This window comes from Leucoraja erinacea, chromosome 31 (genome assembly GCF_028641065.1).
Source record: "Leucoraja erinacea ecotype New England chromosome 31, Leri_hhj_1, whole genome shotgun sequence".
In the NCBI taxonomy this organism is placed as follows: domain Eukaryota; kingdom Metazoa; phylum Chordata; class Chondrichthyes; order Rajiformes; family Rajidae; genus Leucoraja; species Leucoraja erinaceus.
In genome coordinates this window covers 19,155,229-19,173,080 of record NC_073407.1, presented here as the reverse complement: position 1 = coordinate 19,173,080, position 17,852 = coordinate 19,155,229, and the positions used below count along the sequence as shown (strand labels likewise).

The window sequence follows — 17,852 nt, the reverse complement described above, 5'->3', positions numbered from 1 at the left end:
GAGGACGTCATTGAAACGTACAGAATAGTGAAAAGCTTGGATAGAGTAGATGTGGAGTGGGTGGTTGCACTAGTGGGAGAGTCTAGGACTGGAGGCCACAGCCTCAGAATTAAAGGACGTTCCTTTTGGAAGGATATGAGGAGAATTTTCTTTCGTCAGAGGGTGGCGAATCTGTGGAATTCTTGGCCACAGAAGGCTGTGGAGGCCAAGTCAGTGGATATTTTTAAGGCAGAGATAGATAGATTCTTGATTAGTACAGGTGACCGGGGTTATGGGGAGAAGGCAGGAGAATGGGGTAAGGAGGAAGAGATCGATCAGCCATGATTGAATGGTGGAGTAGACTTGATGGGCTGAATGGCCCAATTCTGCTCATATGACTGAATGTTTCCCTGATAATCTTCCAGTTTGACATATGTCACTGGAGTTGCCCTGAACTAAAAAAATCCCATCCCCCTCACCATGTAATCATCTATCCCTTAACAATCCTGGCCCAGTGGCTCCTGGTCAAACCGAGTTCCCACAACCCCAGGTTCTGTGCCCTGGCCTGCCTCTTGGAATCCATTTCTTTGGCGTACAGTTTTACCACTTCCCCTTCACCACTTTACTCCTGCCTTCCCCAGCTCTCAGTGCCAGCCAACATGCCACCAATGCCCACGCTCACGCCAACCCCTTTCCCGCAGCAGCTGCAGTCAGGAACAAATGACAACTCCCCACTGAGCTGCCGGCAGTGATGACAGTTTAGTTTGCAGGAGGCAGCTCTGTGGTTTTACATAATCAGTTCTTATATCCACCCTATCCAGCAAGTCACCACCTTTCAATATGAACAGCTTTTCAACCATGGCACTGGGGGAAGTGCTCATTGATACTCAGTCCCACTGCCGCAAGTAGCTCCATGAGCTCTTGCCTCTTTGATCAGTGCAGGGTCCAGCCTTTCTCCAGAATGCGAGCACATAAGCCAGATTGACAGGCCCAGAGAAAGCAACATCAGAACTGCTGCCCATTGAGCGAGGCATTACATCAAACACTCGTTTATTCTCAAAAGGTTACATCTTTGTAGAGAAGGAAATAGCCGTGTCAACTTTTGCTGGTGATGGAGGGGGGTTAATGGGTTCTGAGTTTCCTCAATAATCCCCCTCTATATTGTTGCCTTTCTTCATCTTGAGCTGATTGAAATGCACCCTCCAGGCAAATAACCTGCTGGTCCTTTCAGTCAATGGCCCTTTAAATGATGGTACCACAGGGCAATTAGATCCTGCTGTACTGTACAGCACTGTGGGGTCAGAGAGGAATATGTGGAGATGATCTGATACATTAATACCCACGTTCCTCAAAACCCTTTATCACAGCAACTGGCCATTTCCCTGCAAACCCCTGTGGCTATTCCCTGCAAAACAGATATTCCCTTTTGGATAGTGTTGTGGGGGATATGCGTCAGGGTCATGATACCAGGACTGGATTTGAGGCACGGCAGGGGAGGGATAGAGGCACGTCAGGCGGACGATAGAGATAGGGAGAGATTGGATAAACTTGGATTATTTCCTCTTGCAACGTCAGGGGATTGAGGGAAGAACTGGATCGACGTATATAGAATTATGAGAGGCATAGATAGGGTCGGAGTCAGAACTGTTTTCCCCATGGTGGAAATGTCCAACACTTGTGGGCACAGCTAGAAGGTGAGGGATGGAAAGTTTAATGGGGATGCGCGGGGATTTTTTTATTTTTAATTAATATACAGAGAGTGGCAAGTGCCTGGAATGCGCTGCCGAGGCTGGTGGTGGAGGCAAATCCAATAATGGCATTTAAGAAGTTTTTAGACAGGCACATGAAAGTGTGAGGAGTAGAGCAATATGGATCATGCTCAGGTGGTTGAGATCAGGTAACCAGGCATAGTGTTCGGCACAAACACAGTGGGCCACAGGTCCGATACCGTGCTGTACGGTCCTATGCTCTATGGGTGACAAAAACTGGAGGAACTCAGCGGGTGAGGCAGCATCTATGGAGAGAAGGAATAGGTGACGTTTCGGGTCGAGACCCGAAACGTCACCTATTCCTTCTCTCCATAGATGCTGCCTCACCCGCCGAGTTCCTCCAGCATTTTTGTCTACCATCGATTTTTCCAGCATCTGCAGTTCCTTCTTAAACGTTCTATTGCAGGAACTCCTCCATTACTTGAGAGTTAGCAGATGTTGCCAAGCACATTTCCTCAGCACACTGGGACAGAATCACAATTCAATGAGTTTAAATGAGTCAAAGGATTATAATATTCTAATGACATTACTCAAATTGAATAATGGGAATGTAAACTAATTAGTTAGAAGGAAAATACAAATGTAAACAATGGAGAGGTGCCAGAAATTGAGCAGTGACTTGGCGTAGCAATAATGAGCCATTGCTGGCCAACATAATCAATCCTTCCTTCACCAGTGCCGATCTACATTATATGCAGCAAGTGAATTCTGTGGGATTCCTCCAAACCATTTTCTGAAACATAAAAAGTCTCTCTCCATGCATATTTCTGAAAACTGGTGACCATTACAAATGACCATTACAATCACAGCACTGCAGCAAGGGCTTGTAGTTTTAACAGAGAGTTAAGGGCCTGTCCCACTTACACGACCTTGGCTCACAAATTACGCGACCTCGTTGTCGCTTGAGGCGTATGGGTACCGTATGGCCGCGCGGGGCCGGTCCCACTTAGAAGCGCGGAGTTGTGCGGGGCTGGTCCCGACATCGCGCAGAGATCCAAAATTCTTGCAGTGGCCGAAATCTCGGCACGCAGGCGCATTGCGGATGTACGCAGCGTCTTGACGTCGTACACAGCATCTTGACGCTGTACGCAGCGTCTTAATGGCGTACGCCTAGCCCGTGGCTTTGCGTGATGACGTCACTGCCTGGCGTGGCGTTGCATGATGACGTCACCACCCGACGCCGTGTGACGCCCAAATTCAGTTGGCCCGCCTCCTGCTCAGCTGATTGGTAAGCATGACGTAAATGCGTCACACGCGAACTTAGCGCGAACTCCACTTCCAGTTGGTCGCGCCAAACGTACGCAATCGCATGCAAGTGGGACAGGCCCTTTAGACAAGGCACCAGTGGGAAGTCAACCATTCAACCCCCTCATCTATTCCAGCACTCAATTAGCTCATGGCTTGACCTGGTTCCACAACCTTGAATATCCTAACCTAACAAACATAAACGGGGACACAAGGAACTGCACACTAGGGATAATTTACAGAAGCCAATTAACCTATAAAACCTGCACGTCATTGGAGTGTGGGAGGAGAAAACCCAGAGAAAACCCATGCAGTCACGGGGAGAATGTACAAATCACAGAGAGTACCCGTAGTCAGGATCGAACCTGTGTCTCTGGCTCTGTAAGGCATCAACTCTACTGCTGCCCCACTGTGCCGCCTTGTTTATAAATGTTTTGTATTATTTTTGAACGTGACGTTAACTAGATATTAGAAACGGTTGAAAGAGAAATTATTGCAGAAATTAGGTGCATTATGCCGTACATTATTTCATGAAAGAACTTCCACCGTGCACCACGCAACATTGATACATCTGATGGATGAACTCGCAACATGTGACATTGGAGTCAAGGACTCGGCCTCCAGGAATGCTAGAGAATTTCATCCACATACGTGATTAGCTCAGCAGCAGCTGAAGGCCATGCCAATAGTGTCCAAAGCACAAAATGGTCCAGACTTGTGGATACTACAAAAGTATACACACTTAATCAAGCTGTGAGGAACAGCGCCCACCACAAGATCTGCGCAGGGGTAGAAATATCAAATATATATTCTTAAAAGCGGGCCTCTTCCATGCCGATGCACAACAGAATGTGATGGGCTGCACCAGACCACCAACAGCACAACGCAGGCTTTCCCTGACCAGATTACCTTATGGAGCCAGGTTTGCACTCAAGATTGAATTGAATCCTGCTAGGAGTGAACCATTGCTGTGAAACCTGAACCATCTGGTAGCCGCCAAGAGTACAGGAGAACATCTTGTGATTTTAGAGCGTCAAATTGAAACAGGATGAATGTGCATCATTGCATCAAGAACTGATGTACTTTGATTCAAAGTTTGATGCCATTGGCCAGCAGCCATCACCAATGTGCCAAAGCCTTTACATTGAGCAAAGGTTAATCCTAGTGTTGGTGTAACATCCAGGTTCAGTGATGGTGTCCACACCACTCCCTCACTTGTCAGAAAGGATGGGTGAAAGGGGTAACAAAGAGCATAAAAACTCTAAGCAAGTGGAGCTCTCCTAGATCTTCATGATAAAACTTGACCAGTGATACATAATCAAGTGAAGACATGTCCAATCGAAACAACCAGCTCTTCGTGATATACATTCAACCATTTCCTAAAGAGAAGCATATGGACCCTATATTCAGTTATTAATATTCGACATGGCTCACAGAATGATAAACATGAGGTGAACACACATTTCATCCAGAGCATTAGGGAGAGAGTGCCTCCCTGTGGGAGGCAGCCCTTTACTCTCAGGTCTTGGTCACAGCCACTACTCAGAGAGAGTGCAAAATATCTGAAAGTTGGAGATATTCCTGATTTTCTGGTCTCAGTCCTTCCTCAGATAACAGCTTAAAGCCGGATAATTGTGTCATTTGCGGCATCTTGCTGTGAGCAAATTGGCTGCTGCCACATTACATCAGTGTCTGCACATCAAAAAATATTTCACTATTTCTACAGGGCTTCTGGACACCCTGAAACTGTGAAAAACAGGATACAAATACAAATTATTTCTTTATACTGTCATAAACATCCAACGGTCCAAGACATTACTTGTCTGTAGTGGTTGTTATTCTTTAAGAGCTCACCATAAGAGGTCCCAGGACCAAATTCACTCGCCGCATCGACCATGTACTGGCCCAACAGCTCCCCATTGGTGATCCGCGAGGGAATCTTGCGATCGAGCTTCTCATAAAGAAATTCTTCAATTCGTGCACCTGCAGGGAGTAGAGAGTTGATTAGTGACGGCTTGCTAACCAGCCAAATGCTTTGAAAATTATATCCCACACCACACGTCCCCCTTCTCCCCGAATCAAATGACACTATTCATGGCATCCTCGCCCATGATGATATCTCTCCTCAACGTGGAGTTAGAAACCTCCTCTCCGCACTAGAGAACGACACAACATTGATATAGCTACCCAGAAAGGCAGATTCCCCCAGCACCTTTCCATGCCCTGCAAATTATTCCTATCAACTATCCATCCAATTTCCCTTTAAACGATGAAACAGCTTCCGCCACTCTGTCAGACAGGACGTTCTAGATCGAGGTACGGGACTGTTTAAAGCGTTTAAGCTTTCAAACTTTCACAAGAACACGGAAGCAGGTTTAGGCCACTCAGCCCCACAGAAGAGGAGTTGAGGTCTGCACAGATCAGCCAATATGACCATGGCTGATCTATGCCAGCTTGAAGCCCACCAGTTCCTCACAACCATCAATTCTTGATCTTCACACATTTATCTTTCTCCACCTTGAATACATCTCATGCTTTGCCTTCCACCACCCACAGGGACCGAGAATTCCAGAGATTCAATATCCATAGGGACAAGATTTTCATAAAATGCACAGCTTTAAATGACTGGTCCCTCATTTTGCAGCTAAGCCCCTTTGTCCCACCAGTAAGAGCACCTCAGCATCTACTTTGTCAACCCCCCCTTAAGATCTTATGCGTTTGAATAAGATCATTCCTCATTCTTCCCGACTCCAGGGAATGCAGACTCAAACTGTTGAGCCTCTCTTGGTAGAACATCCACCTCATCCCTGGAATTATCTCCTGTAGACTACCTCCAGTGCTAGTGGGTAAAAGGACCCAAACTCAGTTCCAGACTTTCCAAGGTGGGATTTCACAGCCCACCATGCAAGGGATTATAATATAAGAAATTATACATATCTTAAATTCTAAGTACTCGTCCCTGTAATTGTAAACCTGAAAACTGGATGCCTGTAAAACCCATTTAGTTCTCCAACATCTTTCAGGGAAGGAAATATAATACAGTCTGTTTATATATAAATCTAGCTCCACTAATGTAGCTAACTCTCAGCTGCCGCCACAATTTTGGAACAAGCAGGGATAGACAATTAACGTCAGCATGGCCAACAACACACAGATCCTGTTCAGAAGTAAAACCATAAGTCACTGTGTTCATAAACACTTCATATCTCCCTTCTGTCTCTTTGGAAAATCACTTTAAATCTGTGTTCGTTGGTTACAATCAATATATCGCTAGAAGCAGCTTTTCCTTATTTAATTTATGATTATAAACACCTCCCTGAACCGTCCCCATTTTAAAGGGTCCAACAACTTTCAAGGGGCTGCCATGTGTTTGGGAACTTGATACACGCGAGATATGAATATTGATGAGAAATTGCAAAACAGTAACAAGTACAATTCATTCAACGCCAGGCTTACCACACAATGAGTGTCACCCACACAGCATCTCACAATTGTAATGGCAAAACACACCCGAGGCACGGAACAAAATGCAATTTGAAACCAACCCACACAAGGCAATATCAGGGTGAGACCAGTTCCTCAGTCCAAGGGACATGTTTCATGGGAGAAAGCGACAGAGAGATAATAATATGGTGGAAATGTTCAGGGAACGTTTAGGACTTGGACAATGAAAGGAGATTGGGATGCACAGAGCAAGAGGCAGAACTGGAGCAAAGCAGAGTTTGCGGTGGATGGTGGGGCTGGAGGGGGTTGCAGAGAGAGGGAGAGTTAGCAGAACCTCAGCAGCAGAATCTATGATGTCCTTGAGGGAAAGTCAAAGTCAAAACTCTGGAGTTCATCAGACAGATCAGGTTTAGTTGGTGGGAAACGCATGGATGTGGGAGACTCGGATGTCAGCTGCTGATCATTTCTCTCTGGCAAGCGCCACAAATGTCCAGCCACACACTGCAGTCACATGACACATACCTCTATGTGCAAACATTTGTCAACAGCAAAAAGGCATTTAATATGGTATCTTCATTATTTTTATTACTGCTGAGTGACTGAGTTATATTTTTTAATATAATGGATGGTCTGTGTGATGCTAATAGTGGACAGCTTTGGGACAATCTCTTTGTTGCCACATTGCAGGCTGCTTTGTGATAAGCACATTATTAAGTCATCCTACCCATTCGTACAGCAACATCCAACAAGCAGCCATGCAAACTGTTGCCGTAGAAACAGAGCCATCTTCCACAACACTAACTTCACAAAAAGATGCAATGGGATTTTCCCCCTCTCGACCCTGTTACTACAGTGATAGGAACCGCCACCTGCTGAGAAGACAGACAGTAATGGGCCTGTCCCACTTAGGCCATTTGTTGGGCGAGTACAGGCGACTGCCGCAAAGTTTTCAACATGTTGAAAACTTCTCGGCGACAATTTTTGCTGTCGTAGGTTGTCGCCAGGTGTCGTAGGTGAATTTCCATTAAAACTAGTCCCTGGCAGTCACCTAAAGAGTCTAGCACAGGTTTTATAGGTGCTGCAAGATGGGGCAAGGTGGATATAATATATATCAATATAAACCCTAGATATAAACCTCTGCTGCCTGTGGGCAATGATATGGCTTCACTTCCTCTCACACCCTATCTTTGGAAAATTGTAGCACTGGGGCAGTGGAAGGGTGTGGGCAGTTTTTATTGAAGGGAGTCCAATTGAGAGTAGGGAAGATTCAAGCAAGAGGACATGATTTGAGAATTAAGGGACAGAAGTTTAGGGGTAACATGAGGGGGAACTTCTTTACTCAGAGAGTAGTAGCTGTGTGGAATGGGCTCCCAGTGAAAGTGGTAGAGGCAGGTTCTAGAGGCAATATCCAAATTGGATAGGTATATGGACGGGAAAGGAATGGAGGATTATGGTCTGAGTGCAGGTAGATGGGACTAGGTGAGAATAAGTGTTCGGCACGGACTAGAAGGGTCGAGATGGCCTGTAATTGTTATATGGTTATATGGTTAATTGAAGAGTGAGATGAGTTACAATGAGCAGAATAAAATAAACCTGATCAACGTTATGCCTTTTACAACCAAGTCACACAACCCAATGAACGTTGAAATCTCCAATTTTAAATTGATGTTCTATTCCAACAAGATTCTAATTACTTCGGAAGTGTTGGCCTTCAGGCAACAGTAAAGTTGCAGACGGAACACACACATTGATTATTCTTACTTGGATTGGGCTGCAACAAGACCTCAGTCTGCCGGAGGATCTTCTCTGTCCAGTTCTTGGTGCTGTCAGCGCGACTCAGGAGATTCTCAAAGTGTGCATCCAACTCAGTTTTCTCTGCTTGACCCAACTTCTCCTCAGTGAACTGGGCGGAGGGGAGGTGTGGGGGAATAAGAGAAGGGAAAACACAGAAGAAACAGCATGATAGAATATCCATGTGCTGGCTCACTCAGAACTTCAAATAACACGTTGCTAGTAATTGGAAAAAAGAAACCATTCTTTCACAATTCAAAAATCGGGATAGTTCATTGCACTCACTGAGCAACAGTGCATTAAAGCAATCGGAAGGAACTGGGAGAATCACATTAGTCTGAAGATCACTGGTGAATGATTACAAGTGACTCATATTGAATTCAAGATAACTTATTGCTGTATCTTTGCAATAAAACAGACTGTTACGGTTCAACAATGTGAGAGGCAAAACAGAGAGCCCTCTCACCACCTGCACCAATCACCCACTCCATCAATCAGCCACATAGTACTTTGCTGGGCCAGTGAACCTGCCCTCAGGTGCTGTCTGTGTGGGGTTTGCACGTTTCCTCAGGTGGTCCCATTCCCTCCCACAACCCAAAAACCTTGAAGGGTGCCCACCTGAATTGTCCATGTTCTCCAGAGATACTGCCTGACCCGCTTAGATACTCCAGCACTGTGCCTTTTTCCCCCCCACAAACCAGCATCTGCAGTTTTGTTTCTCCAAAGACGCTTTGTTGTGAGACAGTGGTTTAAGAAAGCTCGATTGCTGTAAAGTGTTGTCATTCTACCCAGTAATGCAACCATCCCTCCCCAAGACGATTCCCCACTGATGTTGTACATGGATTACACCGAGCCTGGGCTACATCTGTCTGCAAGATGTGTAAATGAGTTGTGTATATGTTGTGTACTTGTACATTTAATAAAAGGCACAGGTGGCAGGTGTTGTTAGTCTTGAATAAATATTTGGCACATATTCTGAAGCTTCTGGTGTCCCCTAGATATAATTTAATGCAATTAATGCAACTCAACAATGGTCCCATTCGCAATCTATTGAAGCCTCCACACCGGGCAACTTTCAAAAGGCCACACACAGTGTGATCTGCAAGACGGGTGGAAGGAAGGAATAGTTCTTGGGTTAATATCACTCACAGCATGGTACTGAGTGGACAGAGATTGGCTAAATGAAATAATCTTGTTCTTAAAAATGCAGATTATGGAATTCCATTTTTAAAGTCCTCAAACTGACCATCCTTGCAGGGTCCAGGAAACGTTCCACTTCCTGGCGTGAATAGACCAGCCTAATAATGCCAGCTATTTCCTTTCTGCACCACAGACTGCATTCGGTGTCCTCTTTTCGCAACCCTGTTGTTGCCAGTATCACTCAGGCAGGAAAACCGCTACAGCAATGACTTTCATTATATCATGCCCTTAACATTGCTGACAGGACTTCAAGGAACGACTACAGAAATACTATCTTATACCAAGCTATAGAACTGCTTCTAGAACAGGCAATAAGAGCCAGATCAATAAATTAGTTTTAAGGAGAGTCGGAACAAGAAGTACGGAGACATGGTACAGTTATCGGGTGGGAAAAGAAAACAGGCGTCTGGCATTATCTTTACATACAGGCAGTGGCGTAGGGTGGGTTTTGAGCACCCGGGGCAGTTTAAAATATTGTGCCTCCTCATTAGTGGCTAATCATGGTCCATGAGCTGTTATAAATCCAAGTTTTGTATTTATTTTCTCAACCTAACAAAAAGATGGCGGCGCTGCCTTAGCAACTGCGGCTCGCCTGCAGTGTGTCTGGTTTTTTTCTTTTTTTGTGTTGTTCTTTTGTCCTGTTTAGTTGATTTTTGGTTTATTATGTTGTGTATGTGGTGGTGGGGACACGTTTTCGGTCTCTTCCTTCGGGGATGCGACTTCTTTTGTCGTATCCCCCGTCTCCACCTGCGCCGAGGCCTAATGGCGGAGCTGGCGATCTCTGAGCTGGGGCAGCGGCAGCGGCAGCGGTGACCAGAACTCGGAGCTGGGCAGCGGCAGCGGCCGCCCGGCATCGGAGCAGGGGCAACGGCAGCGGCTGGGGCAGCGGCAGCGGCCACACGGCCTCGGAGCGGGGGCAACGGCAGCGGCCACACGGCATCGGAGCTGGGACAGCGGCGACCAGAACTCAGAGCTGGGGCACGTTCCGGCGGCAGCGACCACTCGACCCGACCGCAGGCCCAGTGGACGACAGCAGCGGCTGGGACAGCGGCAGTGGCCTCGGCGCAGAGGGAGAATCGCTGGTTGGTTAAAATTGTTGGATAAAAATAAATTATAAAATGGCAAAAAATGTTACATTTTATTACAATAATTCAGGGGAAGGCTGCCAAAGAGGTGCAGCGTGCCTTTAGAACAACATTTTTTTGCCATTTTATAATTTTTATTTATCCAACTATTTTTTTGCGCCCCTAAAAATTTAGCGCCCGGGGCAACCACCCCTCTGGCCCCCCCCACGCTACGCCACTGCATACAGGTGATAAAAAATGATTAGTTTTGTTTACGTAAACATGTTGGAAATTATAGGTCTAATAATGTTTCTTATTGGGCAAATGCGTGTTAACTACATCATTCCGTCAACCAACACAGCACATCACTAGAGGAGGCATCCTGACTAACTACACCATAGCTCCTAGCACTAATACTGGGTTTAGAACAATATATGGCCATTATTGGTAAGTCAACATTGAAAGCTGTCCAAGTGATGGAGTTCCCTAGGGAATTCCAAGATTCTGGAGCGGCAGGAAGGTCATTCATGAAGCTATTGGATCTAGTTGCTCCCAGAACATTGTGCTGAGGAAACCATGCAGGTGATGAGATGATTGGGCTCCAAGCAGTCACAATCATCCTCCTCTGTGTCAGGCTGCCAGTGCCAAGCTTTCCCCCTACTCCCAGCCACTCTGTCGACAGCTTCAGATGCACGCCTGGTCAAACGCTGCTTCAATGTTAGTGGCAGAACTTTCACCTCACCACTGGAAAGCAGCTTCATCCATATTTAGACAAAGGATGTCATTAAGTCTTGGATTATCTGGTCCTGGTGAAATGTAACTTGAGCATCAGTGAGCTGGTTATAAGCGAGTAAGCATTGCTTGACGTTTATGGGCCCACTGAGAGGGCAGGATTTGTCTCTTTGTGGACAGGATGTACTGGCAATCTTCCACTGTCGATAAGGCGGTAGTAATTGTACTAGAACAGTGTGGCTAGATAGTTGACTATCTCTGGAGTCCAAACTCTCAGACCGCTGCCAAATGTCCAGTCCCCATAGTCTTTGCCATATATTGAATGCTCAACGATTCCTTGTTATCACAGAATGAATTGATCATCCGACCATCCTGTCAGGTCTCCGTGACAGCAAGGCCCATATGGGGCCGTGGAAATAAATCGCCCACAGGAATGTTATCAATTTTGGGATCAAGCATCATTAATTACCCAAGCCCAACTTTTTTTTACACTGTTTTTTTTTTTGCAGTTTAATGAACCATGGAGTCTGCAGCTGTCTTGGTGAGATTTGAACATGTCTCCAGATCTTAAACACAGAACCACAGGATTATGAGCCCAGTAACACAGCCATTGATTGATATTCCCCAATGTTGCTGCAGGGACAATAACAAAAGTGATCAGTCTCTACCTTCAATACCTGATCGTCAACCTGATCAAGCAAACACTAGGGGCCATTCATTTGACAACTTGCATGCGGGGATCACTGGTCGGTGCGGACTCATTGGGCCTAAGGACCCGCTTCCACACTGTATCTCATCTTTTTGCAAATAAGGCTTCTGTGTAACAAACACTGGCTGCCTTGAGAGATTATAACCCGACCGAGGACAGAGTTCTTAATAATACACAAGCTGGAATGTCATCTGATCAACTAGACAGGAGAGTGCCAGCACATGACACATTTTCACACCCTTTGCTGCAAAGAGCACTTCTATACATTTTTAAAGAGTATTTTTTATTGAGGTTGCTCCAATGCCATTGCTTTTTTTTAAAGTATAAACCAATAACTTTGCAAGTATTACACTGCAGAATAATTAAGCACACACAATCAGAATGTTGGCATTTAAACAGGCAACAATAGAGCCAAACTGAGGGCTGGAGCCCAGAAAGGATACTTAAGAATTATTTTTATTTCTGCTATTTTCCACAAAGTAACCTTATTACTTTTCTAAGCAAGTCAGTAGAAGACTCGTGGGATATTTTGCATCATTTACAAGGACCCCTTTAAATGAAAGCTGTTACTATTGAAAGACCTGGAGAGATTGAACAGATGGCACAAGATGTGAGATTTTACTGATCTGGAGGAATTAAAAGGAATTGGAATGATTCTCCTCAGACCACTAATGCCACGAGGGGAAATTCTATTCAAATGACCCAAAACACACACACACACACACACAATGGGTTAATAGCCTGTGTAAGAAAGAACTGCAGATGCAAGTAAAGTCGAAGGTAGGCACAAAATGCTGGAGTAATTCTGCGGTTGAGGTAGCATCTATGGAGAGAAGGAATGGGCGACATTTCGGGCCGGTCTGAAGAAGGGTCTCGACCCGAAACATCGTCCATTCCTTCTCCCCATAGATGCTGTCTCACCCTTGGGCTAAATAGTCTCCTCTTGTGCATTAGGCTTCTAAGATTGCTTCTCTCTGTTAATTCAAAAAAGACAAAAGTATAAAGGTAATTTAAGCTGAACGTGGAAACAGGCCCTTTGGTCCACCTTGTCCATGCCGATCAACATGCCCAAAGGCATTTGGCCCATATCTCTCTAAATCTATCCTTATACCTGTTCAGATGTTTTTTAAACGTTGTGATATTACCTGCATGGAGCCATACACCATATGAACAGGTTTCCAGCCCGTTGTGTCCAATGCGAACATCAAGCACAGTTTACATGAAGGCAGACAAAAGTGCTGGAGAAACTCAGCGGGTACGCAGCATAGGATAGGGATAGATAGATAGATAGATAGATAGATAGATAGATAGATAGATAGATAGATAGATAGATAGATACATAGATAGATAGATAGATAGATAGATAGATAGACAGACAGACAGACAGACAGACAGACAGACAGACAGACAGACAGACAGACAGGCAGGAAGACAGACAGGTAGACAGCTCCATAGATGCTGTTGCACCCGCTGAGTTTCTCCAGCACTTTTGTCTACCTTCGATTTTCCAGCATCTGCAGTTTCTTCTTAAACAGTTTACATGAATCCTATTTTATTCTCCCCCACGATGCCAATATCTACCCCAGATTCTACTGCCATTCACACACTAGAGGCAATTTACAACGGTCTATTAACCCACTAATATAACCATATAACCATATAACAATCACAGCACGGAAACAGGCCATCTCGACCCTTCTAGTCCGTGCCGGACACATAATCTCCCCTAGTCCCATATACCTGCGCTCAGACCATAACCCGCCATTCCCTTCCCATCCATGTAACTATCCAATTTATTTTTAAATGATAAAAACGAACCTGCCTCCACCACCTTCACTGGAAGCTCATTCCACACAGCTACCACTCTCTGAGTAAAGAATAATATGCTTATCTGCTCGATGTTGGAGGAAATAAGAGCACCCGGAGGAAGCTCATGTCAAGGAATAATACGAACGAAAAGGACAAATAACTTCTAACCTACATGAAAAATGGGTCAATCAAAAGACTATTCATTGAGCATAAGATGTGCTCTGAAAATTTTGAAACTCGCAAACACATCATTTGAGTGAAGCAAACGTTACAAACAGTCACAGGATAAGTGGAAGGAATACTGATATTAAATATCACTTGGGCTGTTTGTGCAATAAATTCCACATGGTTCACTATAAAATGCTGTGGAGTGGCTTATCCATAAACACAGCACATTTTTCATAATGTCATTTTTTAAATTCCTGTACAACAAATTAGCCCCATGGTCATCTTTAAGTTGATTAAAAAACATTTTCAATTTCAGCGAGTGGATTGTTCAACACATTCGTGCCAGATTTGAAAGACATTACACTAGAGAAATATCTTTGAAAAGTAAAAACGTTAAAATCATCCCAATACCAAACCTGTGACTTTCAATGTGGAAGTATTCCAGGTGTTTTGAGGTAGAGCAATAGGACAGGCAAGAGCAACAAAACAGATACTCTGTGGGAGGTGCAAGCAAAAACCTGCTTGAAAAAGCAAGTTTCAGCTTAGCTCTTGACAACAGTTCACACTTGATCAAATGCCGAGTCAAATGCAGAATCAATCAAAACCATGCCAAGGAGATACTAAATTGGATGACTGAAGGGATGACAAAGAGGAACGTACCAAGAATGAAGTGATAAGGTTTAATGGTTCAATTGTAGAAACATAGACATAGAAACATAGAAAGTAGGTGCGAGAGCAGACCACCAGGTCCATCGAGCCCGCACCGCCATTCGCTCATGGCTGAACACTAAACAGACACACTTACCCACAAACAGTAGACACAAGACACAGAACACAAGACACTACCCTCCCCTTTATACCGCTATCACCCCTCTCCACCCCAAGCACCTCGTGATCTCCTGGGGGAGGCAAAAAAACGGATAAAAACCCAGGTCCAATTCGGGAAAAAAATCCGGGAAATTCCTCTCCGACCCCAATCTAGGCGATCGACACTTGTCCAGGAGATCACTCAGGTCTTACTATACTAACCATACCTAGGTCCATATCCCTGCCCTCTCCCCGTAGCCCCTTATCCCCTTGGCAGCTAAAAAAACATCTATTTTAGTCTTAAATATATTTAAAGTTTCTGCTTCCACTGCTCCCTGGGGCAGTGAATTCCATAAATTAACCACCCTCTGGGTGAAGAAGTTCTTCCTCATCTCAGTTTTAAAAGAGCCCCCCCTTATTCTGCAACTATGTCCCCTAGTTCTAGTTTCCCCGATCATTGGGAACATCCTCGGTGCATCCACCCGATCAAGGCCCCTCACGATCTTATATGTTTCAATGAGATCGCCTCTCATTCTTCTAAACTCCAAAGAGTAGAGTTCCAGCCTACTTAACCTTTCCTCATATGTCAATCCCCTCATTGTAGGAATTAATCTTGTAAACCTTCGCTGCACTGCCTCCAGGGCTAGTACATCCTTTCTTAAGTATGGACCCCAGAACTGTACACAGTATTCCAAATGTGGTCTCACTAATACTGTGTACAGCTGCAGCAAGACCTCCGTGTTTTTATACTCAATCCCCCTAGCAATAAAGGCCAAAACTCCATTGGCCTTCCTGATTGCTTGCTGCACCTGCATACTAACTTTCAGTGATTCATGTACTAATACCCCTAGATCCCTTTGCGTTGCATTACAACGCAGCTCCTCCTCATTTAGAAAATAACTTGCCCTATCATTTTTTTTCCCAAAGTGAATGACTTCACATTTATTAGTATTAAATTTCATCTGCCAAGTTGTTGCCCACTCACCTAGCTTATCTATATCCTTTTGCAGACTCTTCCTATCCTCCTCATCCCCTACTTTTCCTCCCATTTTTGTCTCGTCCGCAAATTTTGATATATTACTCTTGGTTCCCTCCTCCAAATCATTTATATAAATCGTGAACAACTGGGGTCCCAGCACCGACCCTTGCGGAACCCCGCTAGTTACCGGTTGCCATCCCGAGTATGAACCATTTATCCCCACTCTCTGCTTCCTATTTGTTAGCCAATCCTCTACCCATGCTAATATATTACCCCCAATCCCATAATTTTTTATTTTTAGCAATAGTCTCTTATGTGGCACCTTGTCAAAAGCCTTTTGGAAGTCCAAGTATACCACATCCACCGGTTCCCCTTTATCCACCCGGGTTGTTACTTCCTCAAAGAATTCGAGCAGATTCGTTAAACAGGACTTCCCCTTCACAAAACCATGTTGGTTCTGTCCGATGAAGTCATGTTTATCCAAGTGCCCCGTTAGTGTTTCTTTAATAATTGTCTCTAACATTTTACCCGCCACCGATGTTAGACTAACCGGTCTATAGTTACCCGCCTTCTGTTTACTTCCTTTTTTAAATATAGGTGTTACATTGGCCATTTTCCAATCCACTGGGACCGTTCCTGCCTCCAGGGAGTTTTGGAAAATTATCACCAATGCATCCACAATCCCCACCGCTATCTCCCTCAAGACCCTTGGATGTAATCCATCAGGCCCAGGGGATTTATCCTCCTTCAGTCTCATTAATTTCCCTAATACCACCTCCTTGGTGATCTTAATAGTATTTAGCTCCTCCATTCCTACCGCCCCCTGTTTATCCAGCGTTGGAATATTTTTTGTGTCTTCTATGGTGAAGACTGATACAAAATACTCGTTTAATGTGTTCTTATAGTCACGTGTGCAGAGATACAGTGAATTGCAGAGACTGGGGTCCTGGGACAGCTGAAGGCCTATTTGCCAACAGAGCAGTGATGACCACTCAGGATGCACGTGTGGCCAACATTGTCAGAGTCCAGGAATCTTTCAGTAGGGGTTTCAGGGATATGGACCAGCGACCAATAGGTTGCCAGCTCAAATCTCAAAATAATTTGTCAAAATTATTCTAAAATTGTTGTCATTTGAGCACAGAGTTCCAGAAAGGAACATTAGTTCCAGTTTGTTATAAACATCCTTTTGATAATGATAACAGACTTTGGGGAGAACCTGGTAGATGTGTGACCAGTCTCTATCTATGTGACTCAACATCCACGGGGCCACAGGGGTCAGAGATACAGGGGTCAGAGATCATCCTCAGGGCCACAGGGGTCAGAGATACAGGGGTCAGAGATCATCCTCAGGCTACAGGGGTCAGAGATACAGAAAATGCAGAGCTACGAGTTAAAACAGTAAACTGTTGTCTCCAAGGGAGGGGAGTGGCTGAAGGAGACACACAGGTAATGAAGGGGAGCAGACTACACTGTCACATTCACCACACAGGAGAAAATGCTGTCCACTCGCCCCACAAGCACTCGAGTTGAGCAGCTGCTAAGGATTTCTCAGGAGCTTGAAGCTAGAACTGAAGCAAGACAACTCCAATCACACTGACATTTTAACTACAGGATGGAAACCATTTCAGTAATCAGAAACCTTGTAAGTTCCGATTCACAGTATGGGAGATTGGCTACAATCCATGTCTACACGGCAGAAAGCTCAGAAAATTGTTATGCAAACATGACAGAATCAAAACCAGATCAATTCATGCTGAATCCTCTTGAAACAGTTTAAGCCATAGTAAGGCTTTTGATAAGATTGATCCAGAAGATTAAGATGTACAGGATTCACGATGACTGTCGTATGGATTCAGAACGGGCTTATTCTTATTCATGTTATTATTCATAAGCGAGAAAGGGAAAGGACTTCAACGTACGGTATTTGTAGGGCACTTTAACCGCACTAAAGTATTGCCAAGAATTCTGCACGAAATGTGGTTAAAGTTCAGAATAGACTTGGTGGCCAAAGGGCCTATATGTGTGCTGTATACCTCAAGCAGTAACAATGCCTCAGGGGATCTGGCTGGTCTCCATGGAAGTGTGTACTCTTCCCCCACCTGCCTGATCTCCACCAGACATGTGTGAAATGCATGGTACACAAAAATGCTGGAGAA

At 44.8% G+C, this 17,852-nt stretch overlaps 1 protein-coding gene across 6 annotated transcripts in view; it reads right to left on the bottom strand.

Annotated features, from left to right (window-relative positions):
• Window positions 1–17,852, bottom strand: part of LOC129712037 (endophilin-B2-like) — a 61,208-nt gene that overhangs the window by 31,074 nt on the left and 12,282 nt on the right. For all 6 annotated transcript variants that reach the window (XM_055660181.1, XM_055660182.1, XM_055660183.1 and 3 more), the window contains exons 2-3: window positions 8,199–8,340; window positions 4,848–4,976 (exon numbers count right to left, since the gene is read on the bottom strand). In XM_055660181.1, the coding sequence (XP_055516156.1) occupies window positions 4,848–4,976; window positions 8,199–8,340 (271 nt within the window). The remainder of the gene's footprint in view (window positions 1–4,847; window positions 4,977–8,198; window positions 8,341–17,852) is intronic.